This window comes from Aricia agestis, chromosome 4 (genome assembly GCF_905147365.1).
Source record: "Aricia agestis chromosome 4, ilAriAges1.1, whole genome shotgun sequence".
NCBI classification, from domain to species: domain Eukaryota; kingdom Metazoa; phylum Arthropoda; class Insecta; order Lepidoptera; family Lycaenidae; genus Aricia; species Aricia agestis.
The window spans coordinates 8,408,364-8,431,680 of NC_056409.1; the positions used below are offsets into that span (position 1 = coordinate 8,408,364).

The 23,317-nt window shown below is 33.7% G+C and overlaps 4 protein-coding genes across 9 annotated transcripts in view; 2 read left to right on the top strand and 2 right to left on the bottom strand.

The window, feature by feature from the left end:
- Window positions 1-112: 112 nt before the first annotated feature.
- Window positions 113-23,317, bottom strand: part of LOC121726379 (probable RNA-binding protein EIF1AD) — a 25,256-nt gene continuing 2,051 nt past the window's right edge. The window contains exons 2-4 of the mRNA XM_042113724.1: window positions 3,424-3,559; window positions 2,807-3,184; window positions 113-187 (exon numbers count right to left, since the gene is read on the bottom strand). Coding sequence (XP_041969658.1) covers window positions 2,849-3,184; window positions 3,424-3,546 — 459 coding nt within the window. The 5' untranslated portion in view covers window positions 3,547-3,559 and the 3' untranslated portion in view covers window positions 113-187; window positions 2,807-2,848. The remainder of the gene's footprint in view (window positions 188-2,806; window positions 3,185-3,423; window positions 3,560-23,317) is intronic.
- On the bottom strand, window positions 6,013-7,318 carry LOC121726371 (speckle-type POZ protein-like). The gene has a single exon (XM_042113711.1). It carries the CDS (start codon window positions 7,065-7,067, stop codon window positions 6,027-6,029), a length of 1,041 nt encoding a protein of 346 aa, XP_041969645.1. The 5' UTR covers window positions 7,068-7,318; the 3' UTR covers window positions 6,013-6,026.
- LOC121726375 (ras-related protein Rab-30-like) lies at window positions 7,726-12,494 on the top strand. 2 transcript variants are annotated; one of them, XM_042113717.1, is made up of 5 exons: window positions 7,726-8,151; window positions 8,518-8,701; window positions 8,986-9,137; window positions 12,175-12,289; window positions 12,430-12,494. In XM_042113717.1, the coding sequence occupies exons 1-4, from the start codon at window positions 7,981-7,983 to the stop codon at window positions 12,271-12,273; spliced, it is 606 nt and encodes a 201-aa protein (XP_041969651.1). In that variant the 5' UTR covers window positions 7,726-7,980; the 3' UTR covers window positions 12,274-12,289; window positions 12,430-12,494. The 2 variants fall into 2 exon arrangements, with proteins under 2 accessions (XP_041969651.1, XP_041969650.1); XM_042113716.1 differs by lacking the exon at window positions 12,430-12,494 and having other exon boundaries at window positions 12,175-12,340.
- Window positions 18,524-23,317, top strand: part of LOC121726356 (coronin-7) — a 19,308-nt gene continuing 14,514 nt past the window's right edge. For 4 of the 5 annotated variants that reach the window (XR_006035525.1, XM_042113680.1, XM_042113681.1 and 1 more), the window contains exons 1-7: window positions 18,524-18,588; window positions 19,094-19,459; window positions 20,166-20,352; window positions 20,432-20,635; window positions 20,758-20,979; window positions 21,171-21,298; window positions 21,607-21,747. Coding sequence is in view for 4 of the 5 variants with exons in the window: in XM_042113680.1 (XP_041969614.1) it covers window positions 19,151-19,459; window positions 20,166-20,352; window positions 20,432-20,635; window positions 20,758-20,979; window positions 21,171-21,298; window positions 21,607-21,747 (1,191 nt within the window). In the remaining variant the exon portion in view is untranslated. The remainder of the gene's footprint in view (window positions 18,589-19,093; window positions 19,460-20,165; window positions 20,353-20,431; window positions 20,636-20,757; window positions 20,980-21,170; window positions 21,299-21,606; window positions 21,748-23,317) is intronic. The other variant, XM_042113683.1, reaches the window with a different exon arrangement.

The following is a 23,317-nucleotide window of genomic DNA, read 5'->3' on the forward strand; positions in this document are numbered from 1 at the left end:
TATGTCACCTTCAATGACCATAAGTGTACTAATAAAGTAGACAGGTTATAGTTTGGGGATGTCTGTTGTTAGTATTTAGGTACAGAGTATGAATAAAATCAATAATCATAGAAAAACTTTATCCATATTAATAGAAAATATTTTACAGGCTCTTGTAAAGTTGCTTACCCATATTACTATAAGATAGAGTTCTCTCTATCTTATGCTGTGTTATTATCATAGCTGGGCACCGTTAATCAAATAGTTAACTTCGTTAATCCTTTAAAAAAATATATTAGCTTCGTTAAACGTTAAAGCGTTACATTTTGAACAAATTAATGCAAGTTAACGTTAATCGTTAATCCGTTAATATGTGTAATATGGCCTTGTTGTAACTTATATCATTGCGTTAGTACTAATGGTACATACAAAACCTGTTGGTATAAGGTTTTGGAAGGTAACATGTTAGGGACAAAACAAAATACTTCTATAATTATTGTATTCTACCTAACTAAATTATACTACACTCTTCTTTATCTACATGCAAATGATTTATAGTAACAATAAACAAATCACTCTCTCTATAAGCACCGGCGCTGAGTAATGAAATGATAAGACGAAACAAATCTCTCCTCACTTGCATGCGCCTGAATATGTATCTAGTATTTTTTTTTAATGAAATAAGGGGGCGAACGAGCAAACGGGTCACCTGATGGAAAGCAACTTCCGTCGCCCATGGACACTCGCAGCATCAGAAGAGCCGCAGGTGCGTTGCCGGCCTTTTAAGAGGGAATAGGGTAATAGGGGAGGGGAGGGAAGGGAAGGGAATAGGGGAGGGTAGGGAAGGGAATAGGGTAGGGGATTAGGCCTCCAGTAAACTCACTCACTCGGCAGCGCAAGCAGTGTTTCATGCCAGTTTTCTGTGAGAATGTGGTATTTTTCCGGTCGAGCTGGCCGCTCGACCGGAAAAATACCGAAGTATATAAATATTTGTGCCGAAGCTTGGCTCTCCCACGTATATATTTATATATAATCCCACATATTGTTTTTGTTTCGCTGCTGCCGTGCCACGGCGGCGCTTGTCGTTTCATACTAACTGTCTGAACCTGTTTTGGCGCCGCACCGCGGTGCTGTGCGGTAAATAGTAGGCATTGGAATAACGATTAACGGACTTCTGCATATTAACAGAAGTTAACAAGTCCGTTAATATTTTTATTGCAATTACTGTTACATTTTAATTTAAATAATTTATTACACAATAACCAATACGGTTTTACTAAGGGTCGTTCCACAACGGATGCTGGTATAGGTCTTCTTTGTAGCATATTTGAAGCTTGGGAGGAGTCACAGGATGCCTTAGGTATTTTTTGTGACCTCTCTAAGGCATTTGACTGTGTCGAGCATGCTACTTTAGTCAAAAAATTGCACCACTATGGCATAAGGGACTCAGCACTCAGCCTTTTGACTTCTTACCTCAAAAATAGGACTCAAAGGGTTGAAGTTAATAGTAAAAGATCCAATGGGACCAAAATAGAATTAGGTGTACCACAGGGATCCATTTTAGGACCATTTCTTTTTCTCATCTACATTAATGACTTACCTTATCTAGTTAAGGATAATGAGATAGTACTTTTTGCTGATGACACTTCACTTATTTTTAAAGTGAAGCGACGGCAGTCAAATTACGACGAGGTAAATAGTGCTCTCTCAAAAATAGTACATTGGTTTAATGTTAATAACTTACTTTTAAACTCTAAGAAAACCAAATGTTTAAAATTTACTTTGCCCAATGTTAGGCAAGTTCAAACCAATTTACTATTAAATGATGAGAAAATGAATTTGGTGGACTCCACTATATTCTTAGGCATTACATTAGATAGTAAATTACAGTGGGGTCCTCATATTGCTAATCTTGCAGGTAAGCTCAGTTCTGCAGCATATGCAGTCAGAAAAATTAGGGAAATTTCTGATGAAGACACGGCAAGACTAGTTTATTTTAGTTATTTTCACAGCAGAATGTCTTATGGTATCCTTTTATGGGGAAACGCTGCCGACATCAATACAATTTTTGTGCTGCAGAAGCGAGCTATACGCTCAATTTATAAAATGTCAGCTTTTGAATCTCTGAGAGAAAAGTTTAAAGAAATTGGTATTCTAACTGTTGCTTCTCAATACATTTTGGATAATGTATTGTATGTTAGAAAGAATTTAACTAAATTTAAAACTAAAAGTGATAGTCACGGTAGAAACACTAGAAATAGGCACAAGCTGGAAATACCAGTGATCAGACTTAGCAAAATAAGTAAATCTTTTAAAGGTCAATGTATACTTTACAATAAAATCCCGGAAAACGTTCAAAATCTATCAATTAATAAATTTAAAAAAGTAATTAAAGAACGTTTGTGTGCCAAAGCCTACTATACGGTCAAAGATTTCCTAAACGATAGCACATCTTGGGAGTAGGATGGCTGCTTGCAAGGCTGCTTCTACATTTATTATATGTAACTTACAATTGTGTATTCATATTGTATAGATTAAGTTATTTACATTGTAAATTTTATTTTTTTAAAAGACAAATTTTCCACTTTTTTACTAAGTGGCCCCGTGCGAGTTTCTTACGCCGGTTCTTCTCGCCGGGTTAGTTCCCGAACCGGTGGTAGGCAACATGTAGTTCAACATTCTGAAAATATTTGATTCAAATTTATTCAGAAATAAAACAATTTTTATTTATTTATTTATTATTTATTTAAAAGTTAATCCGTTAATCAAAATGTTAACTTCGTTAATTAAATATTAACAAGTTAATGCCCAGCTATGGTTATTATCTATATTTTTTATATAGATAATAACACAGCAACCATTTTACGTTTTATTCAGATTCACTATCACTAGAATCATCTACACTTGAGTTACTGTCTTCACTTGTTAAATATTGTTTATGCACTCTATTAGTGTTCACAAATATATCATCACTATCACTTTTTTCACTTTCCTTTTTGTCATCGTCAAACTCTTCTGGCCACACTTTTTGTTCTTTATAATATTTTATTGAGTCCTTATTCATAATTTTTACAATTTCCGCTTTAACTTTGTCTCCCTCTGTTATTGCTTCAACTAGAACGTAATCCCCACGTTTAACCCATATATTTTTTCGAAACTTGGTCGGCATTGACACCAAATATTCTTCACCTTGAGGGGTAATAATCTGAAAAGAAGAGTGCAGTTTTAGCACTAGCTTTTTAATATTACTCAACTTTATTTGGATATTGTTAAGCATTCGTGTACTAACTACTAAGCCACAAAAAATCACGTATTGAGTTATGAATTCAGTAACCTTAGATGTTCTTTAGATGATTTAGAACAAAACTGCATTCAAAATTTAACAAAAAAAAAATTGTGGGTTAGGACAATGCATTTATATTCTTCTTTTATTTAAGTACCTACCTCATGTAAATTATTGCCCCGGCTTCGCGAAACTTTGACGATACTCTGGTTATCTTTAGGTAAAGCATAATCATCCCACATAACTTCATTCATTACATGTTTACGTTTAGTTATTTTAGACATTTTTGTTTATTTTACATTTATGTGAACAGATAAAAAGATCGTAAAGTAAGTGAAACCACGCACAATAATAAAATATGTAAATTTTAGAAATTAACGTAAATAATTTAAATCTTTTGTAAGAAAATAATTGTGCTGTTTGATTTTTAGGTTATGTGAAAAATGACTTTTCATTGACATAAGTCATAATCATAAATCACAAAAACTTTTTTTTTCCATATAATGGCACTTCGGCTATAACCATGGCCAGTGTCGAGTATAATATTATGGCGGGAAAACAATATTCTATAAACAATTTTTTCTATATTATTGTCAGATCAGTCAGGTCTAAAGTCTTGTCAAAGTCTAAGTATAAAGTCAATACAGTCAAGAAGTCAAGTCGGTCGATTCAGTAAAGTGGTAGCACGCTTTACTGAAACTTTTGATGGAGTTTTGGAGGGAACACAAAAGAGCACGTTTCTGGTTATTACATCACTTTCCTACACTTGTGCACGATTACGAATATTTAATGGTTAATATCCTACCAATATTATTAACTACATTAAAAACCCAGATAACACAATTTTAGGAAAATAATATAAAAACACAACATCACTCTTTCATATTCTTCCAAAAACCCCATCACAAAAACTTGTGTCAGCACTCAGCTGTCATTCTAACCATAGAGCAGACGATTGGTCTGTTTTCAATTAAACGATGCCTAAACGGCCTTAGATACTTGTAAGTTATTATTGATTGAAAAACGATTAAGGACATAGTTTAACTTTGATTTAACTAGCTAAAAGCCGAGCTTTGTGAGGGCTCGCGTCGTCACACCTTAGTCCTTGACTAACTGGTGATAACACATCTACATATTATAAAAAACCTTGACGGACTGATGATAACACATCTACATAGAAATAAAGATTAATAGTAATCTTTATTTCTTCACTTTCTTCAGAAATTAATTAAAAAGTGGCAACATCGTAGTGTCATCCCTTTTTTCTTAAGGGAACCATTCACGTCAGGCCGCCTTGCCGTCCGCCGGCTTAAATGCAGGATAGTGAATGGTGTCGCAGCCTGCATGGCCGACCGGCAACACCCAGCAGGATGCGACCTGAGTCCTGCACAAAGTGTGAAAGATCCGCTTGCAGTCCGCCGCGAAGGACAGTGAGAGGCTCGGCGTCCTGCGTGGCGGACTGCCGTGTAGAAAGCAGGAGCCTGAATGTGGTTGCAGGACTGCATTGACGACTTCTGTGGCTCAGTGGTTGGGCGTGTAACGTGTTGTCAACGCTCAAGTCGGGAGTTGCGGGTTCGAATCCCGCTGACGCGACGGAACAAAAAGTTTTCTATGTTCCTGGGTTTTGGATTTGTATCATTTAATAGAAATCTTAAATATATTCCCCCTTACTAATAAACGTTATATAAGCTTTGAATAGTTATACAGTGTTTTGTTCCTGTCACACAAGTGACATTTTTAATTGGATTGAAGAAGACAAAACACTGTATAACTATTCAAAGCTTATACAGCGTTTATTAGTAAGGGAGAATATTATGTATAATATAAAATTAGTATTTCCGTTGTCTGGTACTCGTAACACAAGTCCTTCAGGTACTTACCACGGGGCCAGACTGACGTGGTGTGAAGCGTCCATAGATATTTTTATTATATTATCATTATTATTCTGCCATTTTGTTGACACTGGACAACACGGGCTCAGCCCGCAGGGTAGTTTATTGAAATATATAAAGAAAATCGCTGTTTGTGGGACCCGACCAAAAATGCCCATAATAAATAATAAAAAAATATATATTTTTATCTAACAAAAATAAACAGCAGAATTTTCTTTTTTTTTAATTAACGCGGAACATCATTGCAAGAATACTGATACTAGATGTATGTTGGATGTATGCAACAGTACTGAATACTGATGATGGACGGCAAAGCAGGATAATGTGTGAACTATGTCCATTTCGCAGTCCTGCACGCGGATTGCCATGCCGAATGGGCCCTTTTAGATTGATTTGAAAGGGATGACACTACAATTTTGCCACTTTTTAATTTCTTCACTTTCTTGACAGACTATAATAATATGTTATAGCATAAATCAATAGGCGTGATGATCGTCTTTCCGTAAAGATATGATAATGTAATATATAAATGAATAATTATGAAAAAAGGCATGGTTCATAATGGTTAATAATATTAGTGTAGAATGTAGATGTAACTTGTAAGTAATTAAATTAAAAAATATATTTTTTTCAATCGCGGTCGCTTGCAGTAAAAATCGGAAAGCCATCTTTTTCTTTCTTAATTTCTTGACATAAGAAAGAAAGATCTCGAGATCTCGACGTGTTTCCAATTCAATTGGACTTGATAAAGTACAGACAATTGGACGAATGGACGGACAGATTTAGAACAAAGGATTTTTTCTCCAATAAAGTATGACACTCTAAAAATTAAATTAGGGGAAAAATAAAAATATTACATCTCAAATAGACATTTATTTGATATCAACGTCTAAAACAGCATCTTCAATAATATACTCATAAATATTTTTTATAAGTTCCACTGATTTGAGATCTTTCCACCCACTAGTTTTAGTGATAAGCTTTGCTTGACCATCTTTAATAAACTCTAGTGTAAGTTTTTTTAAATGTGTAGCTGAATGTAAATCTGCTAATGTAAGCGTTTCTATAGCATTTTCTACTGTTAATTTTTGATGTAGGGCCTCTTCACATAAGCTCTTTAGTCGGTTTAGTTGGTAAAAATCAGCAGCAGCTAAGAGTTTTTCTGGAAACTCATATATTTTGGGGGCTTTGTCACTGTATACAAAAGTAAGTATTTCTCTCAGGACTTCTGCGTCGACTGATGAATGAATAATGTTAGTTTGACTCTCAGTTGTATTGTGTTGAAAGTGAGCTTTCAATACTGCACTTCTGCTTGCTAATACAGCTTTATGCACATTAAAAGAAGTACCATCACAAGACTCCATGGTAACATCAGAAAATAATCCATTATTTAATAAACTCTCAAGATCGTGACATAACTCTGATGCAGGAACATTACTTGTATACTCCACTTTTACATCTTTTGTTATATAAAATGAATATTTAAGTCTTAAGCTTCCATCTGATAAAAAATAATCAACTCCTTCTTTTCCTACTATATCCCTTTTAAACAATGTAGTTATATATTGCCATTTTTTGGGATAGCAAGTATGATAATCATTCATGACAATTGATCGTTCTTCAAATCTTTTCATACAAATTGTAACAATAGCTTTTAGAAATACTGGAGTAGGATACAAGTAATACAATTCTATCAGTTCGTTATTATGTCCCAAAAAATGCATTTTCAACTGGAATCGATTTTCTAAAGCTGTTTCTGGTTTAGTGCGTATTTCTTGCGTTGTTTTTTTGTCAAGATAATTAACGAAAAATGGAATAGTCCATATTAACGAATGAATTTTTGATTGAGCTCCCTGGCGTATAGAATAATTTAAATCACCTTCTTTTGCTAACGCCTGGTTAACGTCATTCATTGTTTTAAAAACGTATTTGTTCAGGACCAAATATATAATATTATTTTATTATTGTATGAACTGTTTATATTATATTGATGAGATGACGTGACATCTAATCTTACACAAATGACTTTAGATCTACTTCAACAAAACGAGTTATTTCATAATATTCTAGAACATTAATGTTTTTATTAAGATTGTTAGCTAAATTTTACTTACTGTGCCTCATAAATATTCTCAAATTCTCAATAACTACAGTGTCGCCTAACGCCTTGTACAGAAAGTATTGATTAATGTGATAACTTCTTCTTTGTCTTGTGTTTATGTTAGCCTTAAAAAAGCTATATGAATTTTCTGAATTGGCAAGGTTAATAAAGTGCTTAAGATTATTAATTTAGCACTGAAACTTATGGTTAAAATTATCAAATTATTCTACCAGAGTGCTGTATTATTTTAATAATAATAATTTACCATAATAATTATAGTTAATTTGTCAATTCTCAATAGGAAAAATAAGTTATAAAATTTTATGTAATCGGAAACTATTATTTTTCATGTAAACGGTAGCTCTGTAGTCTATGATCACCGGGACGAATTAAAAAAAAAAAGTCTATGATCTGCTGTCATGTCAAAATGTCAACACATTTCTGTCAAATTGTGTTTTGGCATTTGGCAATCAATAGTGAAAATTTATTGTAAAATAATATTTACGGATTTCTAATCTATTTGTGTGTGGATGAGTTGATAAAATTTTATCTGAAAAAATCTTATCAACATCTTCGTAATGTTCATTTGATTGAGAGTAATCGTTTGATAGAATATCAATCTCATATCATTGTCGTGCTTGTCAATTCACCAAAGCGTAACAGCGATCGGGAAAATATTTTTTGTAACTTTATACTGTTTTGGCAAATGATTCTTTGTCTTCGTAATGGAAGATTACAAGTTTTTGTTTAAAGTCGTATTAGTTGGGAATGCAGGTGTTGGCAAAACGTGTTTAGTGCGAAGATTCACTCAAGGCTTATTTCCACCAGGCCAAGGTGCTACTATAGGTGTGGACTTTATGATCAAAACTGTTGAAGTCGACGGTGAAAAAGTAAAGGTAAATATGATATAGATTATAGAGGAGTTCGAAATAATCATTACTAATCAAAAGTAGAGTATAAACAGCTGATATTCAGATTTGTAAGTTTGCCTTGTACAAGTTTACCTTGTAATGTTTACTTGCATGATGCATACTTTCTGCTGGTCAGATTTATTGCTACCTTATTTTAACTAATCTTTCTGAGACTACTACCTTACTACCTTATTTTAACTAATGTTCTTGAGAAAATGTATTTAATTTTATTTATGCTGTTTTGTGAAAAAAGTGCTTGTAAAAATACTTGTTTTAAATGTCACATGATTGAATGCCTTGTTATAAGTTGTAACATTTACATGACTCACATAATATTTATTCTGATTTCAGTTACAAATATGGGATACAGCTGGTCAAGAACGTTTTAGATCAATAACACAAAGCTACTACCGTTCAGCCCATGCTTTAATATTAGTGTATGACATATCATGCCAACCAACGTTTGACTGTTTACCAGATTGGTTAAGAGAAATTGAAGAATATGCTAATAATAAGGTTTTAAGAATATTAGTTGGTAAGTTTTACTGTTAAGTAATAAAATATTATATTTGTTTCTAAAATGTGTTTAATACAAGGTTCTGCTATGACCTGATAATTTCTTTTGCCATTGGCATGCACTTAATTCATATTATCATAGAAACTACTGTTAAGTTCTGGAATTTGGTTTACATAATGTCTGTCAACTCTTTTGGTATTGTGATAACAACTTCAATCTAAACAGCCAAGTATTAATTATTTACACAATACATACTATTTAACTTTTTAAAATAATCAACCTAGTATAACATGGTCTTTCAGGTAATAAAACAGATAGAGAAGATAGGGAGATACCCAGACATATTGGTGAGGATTTTGCCCAGAGACATGGCATGTATTTTCTTGAAACGTCAGCAAAGGAGGCGGAAAATGTGGAGCGTTTGTTTATGGAGATTGCTGTAGAGCTGATGGAGGTAATTTTAATGTCTATCTATTACATATTAATATTTTAAAGCTGAAGAGTTTGTTTGAATGCGCTAATCTCAGGAGCTACTGGTCCGATTTGAAAAATTCTTTTGTAGTGTGTATGTTACTAGTCACCACACTTCACTTTCAGTGTTAGATAGCTCATTTATCAATGAAGGCTATATTACATCACGCTAAAGGTACAATTTTGTGCATCGCGACAGTCATAAGCCGCGCGCGGCCGACGACAGTCGTAGTCGTCTGTCAAAGTTAGAAACGGTGCCATACATCTTTATACAATGACTATTGTCGCGAGCGGCCGACGACAGTCGTAGGTCGCGCGCGGCTTACGACTGTCGCGATGCACGGAATTGTACCTTAAGATTAATAGGACCAAAGAAACAGAGGAAAATGTGGAAAAAACAGGATTTTTTTAAAGTGCTTATCTCACAAACTACTGGAGCAATTTTTATGTTATTTAGCACAGATAGAGAGAGGACCACATGAAGGGATATAGACTATTTTTTTGTGGAAAATATACCGTTTTCGTGAAATTCCTAATTTACGTGGGCGAAGTCGCGCGGAATATCTAGGAATTTATAAATTTATCCTTATTAGGGTTCTGTACCCAAAGGGTAAGAACGGGACCCTGTTAGTCCCATTACTGAGACTTCGATGTCTGTTCGTCTGTCTGTCTGTCCCCAGGCTGTATCTCAAGAACTGCTATAGCTAGACTTCTGAAATTTTCACAAATTGTGTATTTCTATAGCCGCTCGCGCTATAACAACAAATGCTACAACATACAACAATTTTTTTTTTCCCTTTTTGCTCGTAATCAATAATATGGCAACTGCTAGGCACTTGAAAATTTCACAGCATCCTTAATTATATTATTTTGTACTTTAAAAATTGATGATAATATTAAAATAAAATAAATATTCCCATACAAAAAACTAGTGACCGACCGAACTTTCGGTTTCGGTTTCGGCCAAAAAATCTAGTTTCGGCCTTAGTTTCGGTTTCGGCTATATTTTGGCCGAAACTGAAACTAAGGCCGAAACTCATGCATCGTTCGGTAAACTTCGCAGTTAACTCGAGCTTGCTTGCCAGCGAGGCCCTGGCTCAGTTCGCCACCATCTATTTAATCATGTTTTGAGATTATGTATTCCAGATTACTCCCAAATCAAAAATTAGCACTTCGTTTTATTTTCATTAAATTGTCTTAACTTATTGTTATCGAAATTATATTATTGAATTTTATTTCTACGATAAAAGCAGGCTTATTTAATATATATAACTGTTGGCAAATTACGTGCTATTTTAACAATGTTTCCCAAACAAACGATTTAGTAAATGCTATGATAAATTGATTATAATATTGTGTGTGAACTTTATTTACTTAAGAATTTTGTTTGACTGTGAGATTATAATATATCTTAGGATATATCTTATGAGATTTATCTAGTAAATCATCTCGCCTCACTCTTTTTTTTTGGACACGCAATATCTTAGGACTTAGACCTTTCCTACCCTGCTAGAATCTTATCTAGCCCACTTCCCCGTAAGCTTCACTCCTGCGGCCCTCAGTATAATATATTTTCAGGTTTAGTGGCAAAACGCCTTCTGGAGAAAAAAAATGTGACGTCAACTGCAAGTTTGCTTAGTCATTTCGTTTTAAACTTCGACCGCGGTCGTGTCCATGTCTCCCATAAAAATAATATACTACAATTATTGATTTTGTTTTCAGTAGTCTAAAGGAGGATTTCACCGGTCGCACAACTTCGTTTTATAAAACTTAGTTCTCATTGAACGCGTTCCTATGGGGATCAATAAAAAAGCAAGAAACGATATATAAACTACCCAAACGCATCATTTTTTTCGTCTATGATTTTCGATTCGCCATGACACTACACTGGCAGGACTTTAACGGCTTTAATGAAGTTTAACCGTGCCACATTGGACGTTCTGAAGATAAAACTCGGATATGTTGTGAACTTTATGTTAGTGAAATGCAATTTGGTGCTATAAACGCGTTTATACGTGTAAAACCAATTTAGTGTACACTAAGCGCGTTTTATTTCTTAGGTGAATCGCACCTAAATAAAATGACTTCAAATAACTTCTGCTCTTGTTTCTCAGGGTAATCCTTCGTTATTAAGGGGAATTACACCAATCACACTTAAACGTTTTATTAAACTAAGTTCTCATTGAACAATGAACGCGTTTCATTGAACAATGAACGCGTTTATATGGCAACGTGAATCTCGTTTTGTTTCAAACAGATTTCACATTCTTCATTTAATCGCGATTAATGAATCTAAGCTACGTTATACGTTTGATTGATGATTTTTATACGTTTTTATCATCTTTGAGCCTTGTCACGTTGTTTTAGTAACAAATAGCAAGAAACGATAAATAAGCTAACCAAACGCATATCTGTGAAAACTGTCAACTTAACAATTTTTTCCTCCTATATTTTTCGATCTGTCATACACTACACCGACAGGAGTCAGGACATGTGTTTTATCAAGGTAAAACTCGAATATTAGGCGTTCAGAAGATAAAAATCAGATTTGCTATGAATGAGACGAAACGCATCTACTTGGAATCGTATAAAAAAACGGAATATAGTACAAAAAGTTATTCGAGTCTAAGAATAATTTAATATTTATGGTAAGAAATGTCGCAAAAAGTAAAAAAATCAATGTGGTACTTTTTCTTTAGTTTGAAAAATTGTAATTTATGATAAAAATCAATAAATTTCAGTAAATAATCGTAATTTTGAATGTTTTACCAAGTTTCGGTTTCGGTTTCGGCCGAAACTAAGAGTAAGGCCGAAAGTTCGGTTTCGGCTGAAAAATTAGTTTCGGTCGGACACTACAAAAAACACAATTTTAGCCTACTTTTGCTCTATAACGGTACGCAACCCTTCGTGCGCGACCGACTCGCACTTGGCTGATTTTTTAATCCCTATATCATAGTTTCTAACAAGAAAACAGAGAAGTAGAAAAACAGATTTAACATGCTTTGGTGTCTTCTTTACAGCAAGCAAAATGCAAGGACGTGCCAAAGTATGACAGTCTAGGACCAATAAATGGAAAGGCGTCATCTGGAACTGATACTTCATGCTGTCTACGTTCATAAACAATTGTATTTTAAGACTGGGTTGCACCAACTAACTTTAACTTTAACCTTAACTATAACCGGAAAAATTGACAGATTTCGTATGAGAATATGGGGTGTTTGGACGCCATATTTAACTTTAACTTTACCCACGCCTCTGGTGCAACCCAGTCTAAGTAATTAAAAAGGGAATTTATTTGTTGACTTTGAAAATTTCAATAAAATATTATAAGATTATTGAACCATGGTAACATAATCTTTATTTAAAAAAATCATATTAAATGGTTTATTTTTCTCAACATCAAATAAATTCTCACTCAATTTTATTTTAAAAACGAAACATTCCAATGCTTGTATTTTTTTTAATGTAAATAGATAATTTTTTATATTTTTTATACATAATTGTATATTTATGTTGTTTTATGCAGCTGTAGAATTATATGTTAAAGTTGGACTATATCCACAATAATATTTATTTTCTTTTATTTTGTAATTTAGCTTTGAAACTAATTACTAAAATAAGTTACTGTTTTAACGCTTTTATTATACCAATGTTGTAGATTACAGTTCTGAGCTTATGCTTAAATGTAGTAAATATCATTTAATATTAAGGGCGCGTATTATGTCAAATTGCTTCTCTCTTCACACTCACGTCCATCTTTCTTATTATGCCAGGTGAAAAGGACGACGCGGAATCATCGCCAAGTTAGCGGCCAGTTATAGGTATTCTTTTTTTAAAGGATATCTATTAAGTTATTAAAAAATTTGTAACATAATCCCTGCCTTATCTATAATGTAATTATACTAAAAAGTTTCAAGCTTTCTTTAATGTATTACTCGAATACTAGCAGTTTAACGTGTTAATTGTAGGTGGTTTGGAAGCAACTTCGCAATTTCTTTCTATCCAGAAAATTGTATGCTATCGTGTTTTTGAGTAACATAGTCACTAGTGTTAGTCCTGAAGTTTGCTGCATCTTAATTTAACATTCAGTTTTTCATTAATATTGATATTACAGACGATCACGTAATGAAATTTGACATAATGCGCGCCCTTAAACATATTTTGTAAAATTAATTAAGTACTTACAAATTGCATCTCAATAGGTTGTGTAAGTCTTTGTATTCTAGTAAGTATTATAATTTAGCTTTTAGCTGTACACTGTGTTTTTTTAATACTAATAGCATTTTAATAATACGATTGCGTGTTGCCTATTCCTTGAACATAGGCATGCCTTAAGTTAAACGAAGTTTAAAATCTCACCTATGCCATGGCCACAGATAATAATAATGTAAATTGAACTTAATATTATTTGTAAATTAAATTTCATCTTTTACACGCATCTTAAACATTATATTTGCGGCTTGTAACTTTCGAATGAAAATTATATTTTTATTTTGAGCACCAGCTGTGATATCTAAAAGCTGTACTTACTTTTGTTTGCATTAACCTTGATGAATAGGTACTTGCCAGTATGTTTTGTGATAGAGTCCTCACTTTGAAGTAAAGTGACTGTTTTCAATAATTTTTGTTTGTATATAAGGGCTACAAAATGTAGCCTTTATAGTTTTAATAACAAAGTATCCTGGATATTATTCTTTTACATGTATTATCAATCGGGGTCATGGCAGCATGACTTCGATGGTATATAATAATGTCTGTCAGTTTATTTAAATAGCCAGCCATTTGGATAAGCTGATAGGTTCACAAAGTTGAGTTTTGGATATAAAATGTGCAGGTTTTCACAACAAGACTAGATTCTTGCTCCTGCCCACTTTACAACCTCACCATACATTTATGAAGTTGTACACATCATAAAATAATACATACTTCATTATTATTAAGTACATTAATTTGAAACATTCGTCTGGCTGCTGTTCTAATGGTTGTTACTTTTATTTAATATAACTTGTAATGAATTAATTTAGTGCCTTTCTTAATTGATATTTGTTTTGTTCACATGGACATTTTCATCTGGTTATGAATGTAAGATTTATTATTAATATGTGTTAATGTTTATATCATTAATATGGTGCAAAGTAATGTTATTTACTTGTAAGATTTTAACACATTTATCAAAATATATTTATTGTTTACGAGCATAATGTACTTAATTTAATATTTAAGTTAAACTATATTTAACAGCTAAACTTTTAGTTTTAAGACTATATTTCTTATTTAAATTTTATTAGCTTTACTAACGTATTTAAAAACATAATCCCCTTTTGAAATAAAAAGATACATACTGTACTGTATAGAGATGTTATGGGTTTTGTCCTTGTCTGTCAAATCACTTTTCTAATGTATGAGGATGAAACATTAATTTATAATAACAACATATTCTGCCTTATTCCCGCCAGAATCAATCAAATCAGCTCGATCTACTTTCGACATAATATAGTGCAAAATCATACTGCGGCGCAATTTGGAACTAATCAGCAGCCTTATTTCCGAAACTGATATCAAACTGATATGAGATTTTTGACACTTCAGTTCAGACATCTAAAATATGAAGAAATAGCAAAGAAATAGAATGTCTAAAGTGTCAAAAACTCACCCCTCTCTCCCACGTATAAATAAGTAAGGTGCGTCGGACGGACCATTATTTTCCAAATAAAAACTAACTTTTGATGTCGGCATGCAGGGATACAAATTTTACAAATTTTATACTAGAATATGTATACTTATGACAATGTTAAGTGTAACTACAAAAGAGAATTTACATATTTGTTTAATGTCAAGATGTTCCTTAACAAAAATAACCATTTTAAACCCACTAAAGTAGAAAATGGGCACATCCATCTAAAGTTTCTAAAGAAATGTATTTTATGGTATGACGAAAAAACACAAACATTACATACCTAATCTATACATATAAATAAAATTGGAGCGTCTGTTTGTAATATTGAAAGAACCGTTTTTTACTACATGCATAAGAATCTATATACGCTACATACACCAAAACAACATTTTTTACAATTTTTGTCTATGTCTGTCTGTCTGTTTGTTCCGGCTAATCTCTGAAACGGCTGGAGCTATAATGCCGGGACTTTTTTGGTAGATAGCTGATGTAGCAAGGTGTAACTTAGGCTACTTTTTAATCGACTTCCAAAAAGGAGGAGGTTATATTTTACTTTTTTCATATTTGTTAGCGGACTATCAATCTTTGTTATTATACTATGTTGACGCGGAAGAAGTCGCGGGCAACGGCTAGTATTTCATATTTTTCGTAACCTTCTAATAATTTAAATAACAATACAACGTTTCCATAACGACGTTGACAAGACGCCATGGCAACATCTCGATTTTGATACGATTTTGTTCCGGAATTCCTACGCGTTACAATGACATCAAAAACGTAATCGAAATCAGACTCGTATCAAGTTGATATCAGTTTCGGGAATAAGGCTGCAGACTCGTAAATCAAAATCATCTCACTTTGGGGGTAAGACTGCATAGTTGTTGTTATGTACCATCGAAGAAATTCATTCATAGGCAGGTGATGGACCCACGTCATTTGGTCGGATTACGTCAATTTATTGTAAGTCGCGATCTGTTGGCTGGATTTGACATAATAACACATAATTCGACAAAACTACCTATGAATCAATTTCCTCGATGGTACTATCAGAGAAGTTGATTACTATTTTGCGGATGCAGATTGCGGACCTAAGTAATTTGGTCAGTCTGATGAGTTTGGTCAAACTCATCAGACTGAAACATTGAATTGACATAAACCTACCAACTGACTTAGGTCCGTCCACTGCCTAGGAATCAACTTCCTCAATGGTACTTACACAGTGTGGAACTGTTTATTGGCAAAAGGGTAATGCCAATAACATGTACGAGTATTAATTTTTAATCAAGTTTCAGTGGCAGAGCTTTCTTAATGTTTCGATACAAAGTAGTTTTGATAATTGTTGATAGGATTCTACAATATTTATATCAGTTACCGATCTCAGTTACTGTTATTTAGATGTAGAGGTACAGACTACTGCAGGCTCTATAATTTTGATTTCTTATATAAAATCGGTGAAGTAAAATGAAAGAAAACATGCGGCAGTATAACAATTTGGCCCCCTCGGGACAGAAAGCATAATATTATTTTGTCTTATATCATAATAAATATTTTTAGGGATAGACTCTTTTTGTTACATAAAACATTCTGTATTTTATAATTTACCAAGCACAGACTAGTTCGTAGATTATATTACATTGCAAAGGTATGTAATATAATCTACGAACTAGTCTGTGCTTGGTTATTAAACGTGACAGTATAATTAGGTTATGGGTATAGAATGAGCGAGGCACATTGGTGGCGAAAAAATGAATTTGCGTTACGTAATTATATGAGGATTGCCTGTTATAATATTATGAAACTAGACAACTATTATAATTGGTCTTATGAAAAAGGAATAGTTTAGCAAGTTAAAATAAAATAAGTAGATATATGTTCATATTATGTCCAGTTTGTATTTAACCATCAAACTTTTATGTAACTTGTGTTAACTTTGCGTAACGTGTTAATTATATTACTTACTTCTGTTTTGTCTTTACACAAACAAATCCTAATGTCAACGCGCTTTATTGTTTGACTTGTTCTTGGTGGCTAGTAAATTAATAAATGGACATATTAAATTTTACTATGTTATGAATAAATTATTTTGATGTTCACCAAAAAAACTAAAACAATGTAACATTCGCTAATCATTAAAATAAACACTTTTTAATACTTTTTGATTTTAATTTGTTGGTGGCTCCCACGAATGTGGGTGTCAGTAGCTGTTTGTGGAGCACTTGCCTAACTCCCAAGTCTGATTTCACGCTAACCGTGGCACGCGCTACGTCGGCTCTGAATGCTGATGTTCCGATATATTGTTAGAAAGTCTAGAGGTGCGTCCAGGTGGTCCAGATATTATGTATCATTTGCCTGATCGAATCCGATCATCGCAGCTTTATGTATAGGCAGTATGGCCATGGGCGGCAGCGTCCTATGGCGTCCTAGGGGCGGCAAAGTTCATACATAAGGGCGGCAAAATTAAAGTGGCCTATACTCATAAAAATATAAATCCGGCCCTGGAATCTGGATCATCATATCATGGACTTTGATCGTATTTGAATCTGCGCATCACGTATCAAGCCCCGATTCAAGCTGTGGACGACTCAAATTAAGACACGACTCGGAAAAGTCTATACTCTATAGCAGGGGTCGGCAAGTAGTTTTAGTTGGTATAAAAAAACTTGAGAAGTGTCAAGGGACACCCGAATGAAGTTATTTCTTATGTTCAAAAAACCTGTTGTACATATTATACCACTTACCAGTCACCACTGACCTCCATACAAGTACGCGTTACGCGTACTTGTATAGTTTAATGGAGGTCAGTGTATTATCCACTCAAAAAAATAAAAAAAAGCCATCTATTGACCCCCAGTCATACTAACAACGCGTCACTATTTACTCTAAAAAAAAACGTTGACGCAAAGGAATACTATTCAACGCTCTCCATACCATGCAGGTAGGTACTAAGCAGGTCCGCCGGTAGAACTGCGGTGGCCTAACATTTCCCGTGGATCTGTCAGTAGCGGCGCAGAAAGGAACACAGTCGGATTTTAGGAACTTCGTTCCAATACATTATTACAATATTTTATATTTCGCGGTCCGCAAACGGACCGCGGTGCGCCTGTTGTCTACCGTTGCTCTATTATAGAATTAAGAATATAGTAACTACTACTCAATAATTATTAATTACTTACTAATAAGTAATAAGCATCGGACAAAAGACGAGATGAGTATCGTAATCGTATCGAGATCGCGTATCACCATTAATCACCACCAGTCCACGTTGATTTTACGGATACGGCGATCTGCCAAAACTCAAAAGACACTGCATATACATAAATATGGACCCGGCTTAGGAATCGTTAAACTGCTATGGTGTTGGAATTTGGATATTTTGAAGGCTGAGCATGAGGTGATCGGTATGCTCGTTTGATGAATGACATATAAGGCTCAGACTACATGGTCAGAGAAAATTATTTAAATGGTTTTCGAATAGATTCTGGAAAGAAATTATTTAGTTAGTACTCAGTCGTCAGCGTTGATAAACTTAATAAAAATTATCTTCTTTTAAATAAGTTAATGCCCCTTAATCCTCAATCAAAAACCTCAAACAGTCAAACCTACAATATTTTTTTTTATACAATGGAGACTTGGTTTTATTTTTTTGTTATGACAACACTGACAAAGTTTTCATTTTTATTGATCTCTTGAATTGAAATGGCCGACGAATAGGGGGAGTGTCTACTTGAGACAATTTTATATTTCGTATCTATAAAAGGTAAGTTATCAAATTAGAATAATATAGTGCCACTAATAATATATTATTTGTTCTTGCTGTGCGGCTTACAAAAATAGTTCATAGTGTTAAATGTACACATCTTTAGGATGTTTCCGGTCTTTATCTGGTCAAGTTATTCAAAACAAAGTAAAATTTCAGAAGTATTCGTGTATACTTTTTGTTTTTTTTGCTTAAACCACTTTTTTAAAAGACGTAATGCTTTAATATCACTGTAAATATTTGCCTCCTTATTACTTTTAGTTTAGTTATCACAAAAAAAAAACTTGTTATTCTACTTGCTGAATGCTGATACATAGAAATTTTGAACTCAGTTTTAGCTGATTAAAAATCATAAAATTTTGGTAATTTTACAGAAAAACTATGTTTGATTGTATACTTATACAGTTTTTCTGTACGTATACTTTTTACTACTTACATATTGTCTAAGTTTTTTAACCGACTTCCTTTGAGTGGGTTTTTGGTAACACATAAATATTTTTTTCAGATATTGTATCTTTACATTCCTGGTTTATAAGACTGATTTTGAAGAATTTGTCTCACTATGGCCTGGCGTTTTAAAGCCTCTAAATATAAAAATGCAGCACCAATTGTGCCAAAGCCAGAAGCTTGTATTCGAGATATCTGTGTAGGATCTTACCAGACATATGGCAATAATATTTGTGCATCTGCTGCCTTTATGGCATTCAATTGGGAGCATGTTGGATCAAGCATGGCAGTGTTGCCTTTGGACGACTGTGGAAGAAAAAGCAAAACAATGCCTTTACTTCATGCACATTCAGATACTATAACGGATATGGAATTTTCACCCTTTCACGATGGACTTTTGCTAACTGGTTCACAGGATTCTCTGGTATGTCTTATACTATTATGATTGCATTATAATATTATAATGAGCCTTTAAAAAGGAGTTGAAATAAGTCTGTTAATTAATATGTTTAATTGATTCAATGTTAATTACTCTTGCAAATATATTTTTCAATCAATATTAGAAATCTTTATAGTGTTATCATTACCTATCTAAAAAAAACATGGTATCAGATATTTAACTCAGTGCCGTAAATAGGGCGGTGCCACCAGTGCCCAGGCACAGGGCGTAGACTCAGACAACACGATTCCAACAGTAAAATAGACCTATACATTGCTTTGGGTAATATAATATCTAAAAAAGCAAGAGCGCAGTTGTAGAAGCTCGCACAGGGCGCAAAAAAGACTGTTTACGGCACTGAATTAACTTCACACATTTTGGTATCATTTGCATACATATAACATGTTGATGTGATGATTGTATTGAATTGTGCAATTAATATTAACATTCATGTACTAATTAATTCAATAAGTTATACATGAGAATATGTTGTTTAAAATGTTATAAACTAAATTGACCCAAATGTGTTTTGGAGCATTGATTCTATTTTCACCTTTTGAAATTCTATTTAGAACAATGCACGAATTAATAATGAGTTTAGAAAGTGCTATATTTCAGATATTATGGCCTTACCATCAATTAAATCTGAGCTGTCAGAACCCAAATATAAACAGTTAGTTTCAAATTTCAGGTCAAAGTGTGGCATATACCACCAGAGGGTCTGAAAGAATCCCTCTCTACCCCGGAGTGTAGCTTGTCACATAAGCAACGTCGGGTAGAAAATGTGGGCTTCCATCCGGTGGCCGATGGTCTCATACATGTTGCTTCCGGCCACGAGCTGGCCCTGTGGGACTTGACCAAACAGAAGGAAGCATTTGGTAAGCCAATTGTTATATTATCTTGAAGTCAGAACAAAAGGACATTACACAACAACAACATACTTTTGTTATCTTACAGTGAATAGAGACCACACTGAAGTAATCCAATCTACTTCATGGAAAAAAGATGGAAAACTGTTGGCAACATCATGCAAGGACAAAAAAGTTCGCATTATTGATCCTCGAGCCAGCTCATCCGTACTGGGTGTGACTAACAGTCATCAAAATATCAAGGATAGCCGTTTGGTGTGGCTCGGAGATAGTGATCGCATTCTTACTACTGGTAATTATCATAATTTTTTAATGATAAGAACAGTCTTTCATGTAAAATACTATAATTGAATTTTTTAAAATAATGTTGTTCTAGCCACAATAGAAAATCTAAAATACTTTTTTGTATTTCAGGATTTGATCCTGCGCGTCTTCGCCAAATAATGATCCGTGACATTCGTAATCTTTCCCAAACCCAGAAGACTTTGGAACTTGACTGCTCAACTGGTGTATTGATGCCACTGTTTGATGCTGACACCAATATGCTGTTCCTGGCTGGGAAGGGCGATACAACTATCCTTTACATGGAGCTGACTGATCGGGAGCCTTATTTAGTAGAAGGATTGAGACATTCTGGTAATTTGGTATAATATATAATGTTCTCTTAAAAATATTTCCATTTTTATAACATTAAGTTCAATATCATACTTGTACTGTTTGTATTATTGCGTCTATGGTCAAAAATAAATATTTTTGTCCCAATATATATTCCAAACTTTCTGTCTTGTAGGCCGTTCATCATGTACGAATTTTATTACTTTTTGTAGGAGAACAGACAAAGGGTGCATGCTTGGTGCCAAAACGAGCTCTGCGTGTTATGGAGGGCGAAGTCAATCGTGTTCTACAATTGGCAAGCAGCACTGTTGTCCCTATTATGTATCAAGTACCAAGAAAGGTAGGTCATTCAAATTTTTTTTAAATGATTTGAAATAATAATTATATTAATACTCTGATTTAATGAAAAAAAATAATGCAGAAAGAATGACAAATACTTTTGTAATATTTGAGAAGTTGATTCCTAGGCAGATGGAGGACAAAACCCAAAACACATCCGACCAATCACAGCTAACATTGAATTGACATAAGCCGACAAAAGGATGTAGGTCCGTTAACTGCCTATAAATCAATTTATTTGATGGTACATACATCCTTTGGTATATTATGTATAAATTATAATATAGCGTAAATTATGTATCATTACAGAGTTACAGGGAATACCACGCCGATCTGTACCCGGACACAAGCGGCGCAGTGACGTACGTCAGCGCTCCCATGTGGCTCGACAACATCAATCACGCCGTGCCCAACATCTCCCTACATCCAGACGCCAACAACTGCACACAAGTTAGTTTCTAAAAAAGTTAATAAAATACGCATGATTTTTTTTGTACTTCTTATAGTTGGGGAGGGGAAGTGGGGATTTCGGGACAAGCTCGAGCGTGTCAGATTAAGATTGTAATAGGTTTCCGACATATTGTGTCTAGTTACCAAGGTATAGAAATCAGATTTCGTGGTGGGTTAATTTTTTTTTAAATATTGAAATGTCATCGGATCTGTCAGATTAAGATAGGGGATGTTTGGTATACCGCAAAGAAGCTTCCATTTAAAGCACTGACGATTCAAAGGTTAGGTAAGCCTGTAGTGACATTAAAAATGGAGCTTTATATTTTCCTAACTAAGCTTAATGATTTAGTCCTTGTTGTCTAAAATATATTTAAAATTTACCTAAATAAGCAATTTTCTGAATATATTTTCTTTTTCAAAACTTTATAATGGCTGCAGTTTCTGAACCCACCGCTCAAATAAAAAAACGCTCTTATTCTTTTTTTATCAGCTTTACCTAATGTAAAAAACCTACGAGGTCTCCATGACACTTTAGTGACTACACAAATAGCACCCTCCCCTCCCCTACTATTATAGGTCATTGCGATAAGCGACGCCCACCATCTAGTTTTGGGACTCTAGAGAATTTTTACTTATGTAAAATGAAAATAACAATAAATTAAAATATTAAATACTTGGGCTGGCTTTATGATTTATGAATTATTAATTACTTATTTGGTAGTTGTTGATAATTAAATAGTGTTTTTGGCTGGTTTTTCTCTTTGTCTTGAAAGTGATATGTTTGCTAATGTATGACAAGCAGTGCATGCTATAAGCTGTTGCTGTAGAAGGTTTAGAATAAAGGGTAAATACTGAATAGTCTGCTAATATCAAAAGCAAGGGCAAATTGAGATAAGACTTATCTTACCTAAAATAATTCTATAAGATTAATATTTCCTTTACGTCCTTATAAGCGGACTGCCAGAAATATCAAAGCACGCTAGACCCGCCTACACACCATTCAGTAATTCCAAAATCCTTCCTCCGGGCATTTTGCTTTGCGTTGCAGCTAATAGTGAACAATAACGCATAAAAGTCGCATCCGTCGCAAGTCCCAAAAAATGTTTTTGATGCTTACTTAAAAGTTAAATACAATAAATACTAATATTTCCTTTAGCCATTATTTTATAAAGTGTGTGATTGTAGTAGTGCAAGTTATTTAATGATAGTAACTCAATAAGTGTAGCAGATATTTGTTTGAAAAGCCCAGAAAGATACATAATTTCGAAAAATATAACTATCGAGTCAAAATAAATGAATCGTGTTTTCCGTTAAGCAAATATCAGATAAAAATACAATGCTTAAATAAATCTCAATTTCATTTAAGTCAATCGCCTTCCGGGATCGTAATACTTATTAGAAAACTAAGCCAAATTTTACAGCCCGCTCTTAACAATTCAAAAGTTGATAAAAAAAGTGATAATTTTATTCAAAAATTGTTGTTGTGCTATTTAGGAAAGTGTTGTATTTATACGTAATAAAAAAAGTTTTTTTGCTCTTTTGGGATACCCTGTGTAACTAAATAATGGTT

Excerpts from the sequence above, each read along its gene's own strand:
- LOC121726371 (XM_042113711.1), bottom strand. The coding sequence starts at position 7,067 with ATGAATGACGTTAACCAGGCGTTAGCAAAAGAAGGTGATTTAAATTAT.
- LOC121726375 (XM_042113717.1), top strand. The coding sequence starts at position 7,981 with ATGGAAGATTACAAGTTTTTGTTTAAAGTCGTATTAGTTGGGAATGCA. Across the intron at positions 8,702-8,985 it reads GGTTTTAAGAATATTAGTTG|GTAATAAAACAGATAGAGAA; the intron begins GTAAGTTTTACT and ends ATGGTCTTTCAG. Across the intron at positions 9,138-12,174 it reads TTGCTGTAGAGCTGATGGAG|CAAGCAAAATGCAAGGACGT; the intron begins GTAATTTTAATG and ends TCTTCTTTACAG.